Here is a 10,054-nt window from a genome sequence, read left to right as displayed (position 1 = left end):
ACGACCTATTTAGTGAGTGGATCTTGTGCTCGATACACCACTCCATAGGTTCCCTCATGGATTCTGTTGAGCTTGACATAGTTGGTGATGTTCTCGCAGCCTTGCCTCAGCCCAACCGTTTTCCTCCTTCTTCTTTTGTCTGCACTAATTTAATATTATCGATTGAGGTCTTATTACTGCTTGAGTTCTGAAGATTCTGGATCCTGGTTTGGATTGTTCGTGTGAAGGTCTTGCTATTAGGAGTTCATTTAATTGAGCAGTGTGGAAGTGCTGATAAAACATTATGATGAGAGTAATTATTGAGAGAATTATTAGGATTAGTGGGTTAATATATCGTTAAGGAATTTATATTGATAGAACTTACAAATGCCTTCAGGATACCAATCGAAAAGCTATACGCAACTCAATTACGATCAAATCATGCACTAACTTAAAATACATAAATAGCCCTATCTGCATGCATTGCCTCAGCATCAACAATCGACCTAATCTGGGCAATCCGATCCTCCAAATACTCACATGCGGAATAACTGCGCAATGCAGATCTCTGATGTCAAGCACAGTAAAGTATTATACAATTCTGTGATATCAGACGATTATTGCGAATAAGGATGCTATGGCTCGATTTATAAATGTAACGAGCAGGACAGCTCATAAAAGCGGTTAACAATCTAAAATAAGCAGCGTTTCTAAATATATGAGGAGAACCGAGGCAGATCAGACAAATTAGATGGATCGGACAAATTGGATGGATTAGAGACAACAGAGAGAAGCATGAAACTTGGCACTTTCATGAAAAACAAATAGAATGTAAATAGACAATCAAATTTACGATATTTATCACACACGGAAGCATCTCAACAAAAGCTACGCACATCGAATAAATAAACATAAAGCAAGTTCAGACTTACAAAAGATGTGAAACACGATAAATTCTAAAGGATTGATCGAGCCCGCCCTTTCAAACTCAGCACTGAGACGCAGCATATTAGGAATTCAAAGAATATTCCAATCATCGATGAAATAAACAAGAGATACCACAAAAATCAGCAGCAGTTTGCCAGGTACTGATAAGTGGAATGCATCGATCGGTTTATAGTTGGTTAGTGATTATTTAAGATGAAGGCTAAGATAAAGATTAAAATTATTAAAAGAACGTTTAATTAATATTTAATTTATGAGGACCCGTGCCAAGGCAAAGCTGCAGAGGCAAGGCCAAGAGTAAAAGTTACTCGAAGTGTGTACTCATGATTTATGGTTGTAGGCCCTTTGAGAGAAGTGGGTGCCGGATGTATGAAGGAGAGGTGATGCCTTATAATGACTCTGACATTTACTTGGAAGGCCTCAAATACTCCGAAATCTAAAGCAATCCTCACCAAATGGAACAGCTTCTGCAATTGAGAGATAATTTGCCAGCTTACTACTTTAAATCTTCCCGACAAAAAGGATAGTATTTTCGCAACCTGAACAACTCCTATCTCACTGCCTTAGATTCTCAATGCAATGGCCCAAACTAATCAAGGAAAGATCAATGCTATGACAACCCCATTGTCAAAAACGAACAAACTCTCGCAACAGAAATCAGCAGCAATAATCAGGTAAATCCAAATTTAATCGAATAAAAACCGAAAGAAATGTGCCTTTTCGCAAATTCAAAACAGCCTAATGCTGTTTCATTTAACGGTTTTAATAGATTTAAAGGTAATAATAGTATGAATACTCAGTTTTTGATAATAAAGAGCCCCCGAAAAAGGTGAGATTCACAGTTTAACATAAATAGAAGTCACATAACTGAGAATTTAGCATACAATTATATCTTAAAATAATACGGCCATACTAAATTAATTTGTATCTAATCGATCGTTATCATCATAATAATTATATAAAGTATTGAAATTACTCTATTTTATAATTTAGTTTCTATTAGCATAGCTTTACTGAATGCGAATACCAATAAATGATCAATCGAAATATGGACGAACATTATTATCCTCCGATTCGAAATGTTAGTGTTTAAAATATGTCTAATAACAAATACATACAACAATTAAAATACCTAGTAAATAATTATAGTCAAAGGATGATGCACCCGAAATTGAAAGGATGAACTATTCAGAGTTGGTATTGGTCATAATAGCTAAATTAGTTTTGGTCATTATTAAATTCACTTGAATCATGATCATCTTTGGATGGGCTGGAGTTGCGTTTTGCCACGTGATCTTGATCGAGATGTTGCTCGTGATATTTCTTATTTAGATATCGGTTGTAACTTTTACTTTCCCAGAGATCTCTATCGAGCTATTCCTCGATGCGGGGGCTCTTCATTCTTTTTTATATCAACTTATTCGAACTCTATGCATAGTATAAATAGGTTTTACTGTTTGATCGAGAGTTACTGCGACTGCTGCCTCTGCTGCGGTCGTCCTGAATCCTAAAGTTAGTCCTACGGAAGATCTGATCGGCCCGGTTGATGTCCACTTACTTTTATTGGTACAAAGGGCTGTGGTAATCAGGGAGTTTGAATATCTTCCGATTGTTTATGAAGGGATTTGCCGTGTTCTCAATAAAGCCAGTGAACTTTGTAGCTTTCTTTACTGGGCTTATTTATGGTATTTCAACGTCTTTGACGAGTTGCATTTTTATTTTCTTACGCTGCTCGTTCCATAAATCCTAAATTTAATTTTTCTTCAAAGCTTTCGGCAATGTCACTGACCCGTCATGCATCAGGAAGGCTGGCAAAGTATACTACCTCCTTTACTCATCGTAAGATGAATTCATTTTTAGAGTGGCGATTTCTTCACTGCTGATGAATTTGAGAGCCATTTGTCGATAAAATGAGAGATCGCTTTCCAAATCTCTGATTGTTTTATTGAGATCTGATCTTTCATCTTCGAACTCCTTCTGCAGATCTTCTTGATCCTTGATTGCGGTTTTAAACTTATTTCTAATTTTATAGGCAATGGCCTTCCAGTAGCCAAGTTTATCTTTCGATGAGCTAGCTTGGTCTTAAAGTTCCTCCTCCTGCTCCTCTAGCAGTTTGTTTTATTCTGACTGGAGCTATTGCACTCTTCTTTCGAGCAGCTATTCCTGCTTTTGTATCTTCTTCTTTTTCAACTTGCGTATCTTTTGCACTTCTGGGCTCACTTCTTCTTTTTTTAGCACCAATTCCTACATTTACTTGAGCTTCTCCCTCATTTTCAGTATTTATTCTTCTTTTTCACTCAGCTGCTTTTACTTCTATTCTGCCTTCCCGAGGACCTATTTCATCAGTTATTACTTATTACTCTCTGCACCTTATAGCGATGCTACTCCTCCTCCATTGCCTTGCAGCTGTGCTTTTAGCTTTTCAATTTACTCAAGATATTCCCGAATCATTGCGTCTTTGGGATCTTCGTTTATCTTTGGAGTATTCTTGATGTTCCTGGCCCGGGCTGCGTAACGTAGTGTGCTGACTGTTTCGTCGTAGTTGTCTGCTGCAGGAGAGACACTCGCAATCATCAAGGTTTTCGTGTTTCCTCCTAATGAATCTTGAAGAAGCCTTGTTAATTTGGAGTCTCGATAAGGAATGTGCCCACCTTTTTTGCCATCGACCAAGGAGTTGATCACATTTCCTAGAGCTGTTAAAGACAAATTAATTTTAGCGCCCTCTTTCAGCCGATCCCCAGTTGCTTCGGTTTTTGAGGCCCTTTCGGATCCTGCCAAGTCGACTAAATTGATTTTAGAGGCTTTGACTTTTTCCTTTCCTTCGAGAGATTATATGTGGATTGTAAATAAAGTGTGTGATCTTGAAGAAGTAGCGTTCATGGCTGTCGAGTGCACTGTCTTGTTGGCGTTACCGAAATCCAAAATAGCAAACAGTTCGTCAATGGACTTCACGGGGACCATTTTTAGGTCTTTAATGAACACTCCTGCCTGCGGGCTTTCTTTGAGTTATTTTTTGGGAGTGATATTCTTTTTGCGTTATTCCAGCAGATCTACGATATCCTCATTATAAATTTCTATGAAGCTGGCCCTCACCACAAATCTCTTCTCCTAGCTTGACTGAATTGACGAAATTACGTGTTCAAAAGTCCGTGGGATTATTCCCTTGATTTCGGCAATCTTGTAATCGCCCATCATTGTGAAGGTTTTGCCGGCTCCCGTCTGACCATATGCGAAAATAGTCCCATTGAATCCTTCGAGACCACTCTCAACGATAGAGTAAGCACACGTTTCATAAATATTCTACTGCTGGGTATCAATGCCAAACACGTAATCAAAGATGAACTGCTTGGATTATTTATCCTTTTTGATGATCAGGACATTTTCTTCATTGTAGACGCAAACCGGAGAGTACAGGCCTAGTTCTCTCTTATTGAGAGGCCGAATTCTGATGCCGACTTTGACAGCTTAGTTTTTGCTCATATTTCTTATAATATTAGATAAGTTTAGCCTGTGTTCTTCTGATCTTATAACTAGAAAGATACATTTTATTTAATATGATCAAATTATTTAGTTTGATACTATCGTCAATATAAGGTAGTTCAGGCGAACAATTAAAGTACTAAATTGATAAAATGCATGTTCGATAAGTAGGAGTTATCTTAAAACACTATCTTCAAATAGCTCGCAGTTTGAGGTTTCAATTTGGCCGATTTAATTTGTGATGAGAACATACATATAAAAGAATGTTATACAAATCATCTTAAATGAGTATATCAATTAGAGTCAAAAAATGCTTGCAGTGCGATTTTTTTATGCAGACTGTTGCTTTAGTTTTGCTTTTTCTGTCTTATGGATTGACAATCTTGAAAAGTGACTTTATTCTCTGAGAATTTGGCCTCTTTGACGATCTTTTTGAAGTTTACTTTGATCTTTTTATCCTTATCTAACTAGTTCACAATTGTTGATTCAGCCATACGCGGGTTTAACTTCTATTTTTTATTTAGTAAATATTTCTTGAATGGTTTCCGATCCGATGCGCATGATTTTTACTTATTTATATCACTGCCATGAATACTGCTGTTTTATTTGATACTGTTGTTTTAATTCGAAGGCTCCATAATTGTTTGTCTGTCTGACATTGCATAAGCGAAGATATTTTAATATTCGATCATCTATTAGGAGTCTTTTTAGGGCTAATCTAACTATTTATGTTCCTGTTAATGTGAATGTTCGTGTTAATGTGAATGTTCGTGTTAATGCTATTAGAGCTATTAATTTTCGTGTTAGGCAAGCTCCATGTTCATCTGATTGTTTATTTAGGGAATTCTCTAATACAATGCTTATTATGGTTATAGTTTCCACACATTTTATTATAAAGATTTTGTTTGAATGTCAAACAACTGCTCATTTTGAGTCCCCTGATCATTGTTGTTGAAACTATTTATTTGCAGATTGGCATTTATATCAGATTAGCATTCATTATGGATTTTTGTTGCGAGAAGACTTTCAGATATGTCTACATTTTCGGAAGAGTTGTGCCTACTCTAATAGTTTTGAGAGTTTACTGCAAATTCATCCTGCTCCGTGCTGATAAACTGTCTATCCTCATTAATGCATTGCTCCATCGATAAATCTGAGTGCAGAGCCCTATTTGAATGCTCTAATTTCGACTAATGCATACCCGCATATGGCTTTTCATCTTCATCATTCATACTTGTGTGGAGATCGAGCATGAGCATCTGCTCTAGCCTCACACTACTGAAATTGCCTTCGTTGCTTATTTACTGAGGCAGGCCTTTGCTTGACCCTTTTTATGATTAAATTGATGAATTATGGCTTTTGTGGAACGAATCAAAATGAGCTGCCAGATTTTCATCGACATTCCTTTATAATTATGTTGCTTCATTGCAATTGCCTCCTGACAAACTGATTGGATTTATGGAATAATGATGAGTTTCGCATTGTTACGTAGAACTGTTGCCGTTGCCTTACTGCCTTGATGCCAAGCTTTATCTGAATTCGATGTTGGTCTGCAGTATTAATTATGCATTGTCTGTTTTTTAAATCACTTGCTGGCTGCTCTCAACATTCTGAGCATCTCCACTTTTGCATGAGCCATCCTAAAGTGGGAGAGGGCGCTACTCATGGCTTTATTTCCGAGGGGATTCAATGGGAGACAAATATAGCAAATTGCCGTAATTTGATAAAAAGATAGGTCTCGTTCGAATGTGAAAGGCATAGGTTTGATCGAGGGACTACAAAAAATCATAGCCCTTGAGTAATTGGTACAGAGATTGTATGGTTTGTGGGTTTTTTACAAGATTGTAACGAGAGTAGTAATTCAGGCGTTGCATCATTTATTTTTTTATTGCTAGTAAATAAATAATTACTGCATTGATTTGCAAGCCATAAGCACTAATTCGATCAGTTTCTATTATTTGCAGATATTTTCATCATAAAGCTGATGATTTATCCCCTGAATGATGACTTCGATATTTAGTTTATTTATTCAATAAATCATGCCAGAACAATTTTAAGAAGCTTGGGGAGTATTGCACATATAGTTCCAAAAATTATACTGTGATTATAAATTGAAGTAGCTGGCAGTGTCATTGGCCAGTTTAATCGGGAATATAGAGATGCTCAAATGTAGCCATATACCTATGAAAGTGCATTGATTGCTTGATTTAATGAGCAATTTGAATTAATAAATTCATATTGAATTGACCGTTATACAGGAAATAAATGTCGGACTATCCACCATCCGAGCATTCATCAGCCCGAATGTAAGAGAGAGCAGTCGCCAGGACTGAGAGAGTTGGCCAGTAGAGGTCAGCATAAAAGAGGGCCCAGTCGAAGCCCAATACCGACAGAGAAAGAGACTTGCATTATGAATCACCCACCAAATACGATATCGACTACTATCAAAGAAAAGTTAACCGATTAGAGAATGAGCTGGGGGCAATCGAGTAAGAGCTGAGCATCACCAAGTTCCGATTGCAGAAGGCTGAAGACTATGAAACCAAGCATGAAGCACTCTTTCAAGAACATCAAGACCTCAATGAAGTCTATGACTCAGTCAAACAGGATTTGATTTTAAAATCAAGAGAAGCCAGTGAGTTGAAGGCCAAGCTCGATGAGGCAGAGGCTCGGGTCCAAATTCTGGAATCGGATGTGGAAAACAGGAAACTCTCCGCAGAGGAGATAATCAAGAGAAAAGACGCAGACCAAAACAAAGTCTCGAATCAAGGAGCCAATGAGAAGGCGGAAATCGAGAAGAACTATCTCCGGCAAATAGACAACCTGAGAGCAGAAGCCAGAAGCCGCGAAGAAAAGTTAAAGAAAGAGTTGAGTGAAGCCCAATTCTTGATATCCAGCAAGGGAAACACTTAGACGACCCTCAAATTCAAGTTGGACAAAATCAAATCCTAAAAGAATGACGAGATCCACAGGCTCAAGGAAAATATCAAGGCCCTGAACAAAGAACTATCAGAAACATTCCAGCAAAGCGACTCGCGAGTCATCCACCAAAGAATAACACTCATTGAGGAAACTGAAAGCAGAATAGCTTCGGTAAGAAACCTTACTCTGGACATCGAGAACACTTTGATTGAATAAATCAGGAATCTAAATGAAACCATCGCTAAAAAGGATGCATAAATCAAGTATCTCTTAGAAGTGGATCGAAAGCAAATCTAGGAGAATGAACAAATCCAAAACGACTTGAAAGCTCATATCAGACGGCTTCAGGACAAAATATTTGTCATTCAGAGAGAGAACTAAATCTAACTATTCACCACTGTCGACAGGCTCAAGAAAGAATATGATGGTAATATTGAAGAGTTGAAAGCAAACTTCGATCAAATTCGGAGTGGCCACAAGGATCAAGTAGGAGACTTGAATAGCCACATTGCAGGGCTCAAGAAAGAGCTCAGTGCCATCACCAAATAGGCCAAAAGTTGGGAGGATTAGCATAAGAAACTCGCCATGGATAAATAAATTTCAGTTAAAATGCTGAGCCAAAAAATAATTAGTCTCGAACAACTCAAGGACGAAGATCTGAAGAACTACACAACTTCGATGAGGCATATTGAGTAAGATGCTAATAGCAAGTTGGAAGATCTCCACGCTGCCGTTCAAAGTAAGAACACTGAGTTCGAGATCTTGACTGCCCAGATAAATTTGAAGAATGAGTAAATTGCCACTCTCTTGGAAGACATTCAAAAATTGCGAAATTAAAACAGAGAGAAAATGAGAAAACTCGAAACCACCAATGCTCTTGAACAGAATTCTCTCAACTAATTGATTAGTAGCTACAAAAACGAAGTCTTAGAGCTAAAGAGAAGAGTTCACGAGCTCGAATCTGAAATGTCCGACGCCATTGCTCAGTACAAGCTCAAGTATGATCTCCAGAGGCAAGATTTAAATAGTCAGAAAGAAGCCAATCAGCTTTTGAAAGGTAGAAACTAATTTTTGACCGAGTGGTGCAAATAACTCGAAGGAGATTTGAAAAAGTAGAGGATGTCGAATGTCGATGTCCTCCATGACCATACAGTTTCGAGAAGAGAAACCGTGCAGATCAAAGAGCAGGTTAAGGTCGAATTAGAGGCAATCAAAGACAGAGAAATCGAGCAAATCAGAAACATCTTCAAACTCTAAAAAGGAAGGTTAGAATCAGATTTAGTCAAAAGAGAACAAGAGCTGAACACTCTACGCGCAGAAAACAATAGACTCTTAGCCGAATATAAGAATTTAGAGCGCAAGGTTGGCAAGCCATCCAAACTGGATAAGGGAAGTGAAGAGGAAGGCAAATGCAAGGCAACCCTCGAGGCTGAGATATTGCTAACAGAGAATATCTTCAATGCCATAAATCGATTGTGACCTCTTTATGATATATTTTGCGATTCATAAAATTCAATATGAATGAGTTATAGCTGAGTATTCTTTATGCATTTAACTAATTGTAAATAGGACACAAAGATCAATGTCAGTTGCGACTACTGTTTCTGCTTTTATCTTTTTTGGGGGTGAGACTTTGCTTGCCATATCTCCGGTGGATAACTCTGGAGCAATCGTCGATTGTTAAAAAGTCTTTATTTTTCCCATATTTTCTAACTATCCCTTTGGCAATTCTTTCGGACATCGGAACTCCTAGTTCTTCGCATCTTTTCAAGATATACTCAAATGTCATTTTCCCTTCCTTGTTGCAAAATGCGGCATATGACCTCTTGATGGCATCGTCAGATAGTTGATTTTTGCCTCTTTGGAAGTAGGTATCTTGGGTAATATACTCAATTAATTTCGGAGCGCTGACATGCTTCGGATCAGTTTGGAGTCTCTGGATTAGTTGGCAATTGGGGTCGAGCGTCTTTTGTTTATACTTTTTCGATAATGCCGTGAGCGCAGCAATAGGAATTTTTTTATCAGGGTAGACCTTATTGATGGATTGCACCAGCCCTTCGCTTGCAGTTCTCGCTCTAGCTTTGGGCAGCGATTTATTGACTCCCTTCCGCATATAACAAATCTTGAATTATAAATAAAAATTAATATTTATTAAGTGCTCAGAGTGGCTTTAAATTATTTGGCATGGAATTAGCCCTTCAGTGTTATATTGGCTATTCGATTCGAATCAAATTATAGAGCTTATAATATAATCGTGTCGTGTAATGCTGGGGCTTATTCTCTAGTCGATTTTGCTGATTGCGAACGCAGTCGTAATCCTGAACGAGAAGAGATTCCTGAAAAAATGTAAATACCTGTTAACAATAGATGGCTTCGATACTATCCCGATGCAGCCAAACGACCCCAACGAGGCCATCACCTCCCGGTCACAAATAATAATGATGATATTCGCCGTGCGTTCGATTGGAAAATGTAAATGACGTCATATTCTAGATGCCCTTATTCCTTTGAATATCGTGGCCGTACTTCTATAAATTGCGAGCTGATCATGTTTAATCTCGTACATATTTATATTTGCATCTATTTAGTCTCTATCAATTTATCCTATATATTTAATTTGAGTGGCACAATTCAACCTAAGGGGTTGGGGTTGGGGTTGGGGTTGGGGTTGGGGTTGGGGTTGGGGTTGGGGTTGGGGTTGGGGTTGGGGTTGGGGTTGGGATTGGGA

At 38.0% G+C, this 10,054-nt stretch overlaps 1 protein-coding gene across 1 annotated transcript; it reads right to left on the bottom strand.

The window, feature by feature from the left end:
- Window positions 1–2,796: 2,796 nt before the first annotated feature.
- On the bottom strand, window positions 2,797–5,611 carry LOC148299546 (kinesin-II 95 kDa subunit-like). Its single transcript, XM_088275950.1, is given in 2 exon segments — window positions 2,797–4,269; window positions 5,606–5,611. Coding segments are annotated over 2 exon segments (981 nt in total). The 3' UTR covers window positions 2,797–3,294.
- Window positions 5,612–10,054: the final 4,443 nt, after the last annotated feature.

The sequence above is a fragment of the Brachycentrus maculatus genome, unplaced genomic scaffold (assembly GCF_059751285.1).
Source record: "Brachycentrus maculatus isolate JH-2025_06_01 unplaced genomic scaffold, ASM5975128v1 h1tg001093l, whole genome shotgun sequence".
Classification (NCBI taxonomy): Eukaryota; Metazoa; Arthropoda; class Insecta; order Trichoptera; family Brachycentridae; genus Brachycentrus; species Brachycentrus maculatus.
Note: the sequence above shows the minus strand (reverse complement) of the source record. Positions and strands in the feature narration are given on the sequence as shown.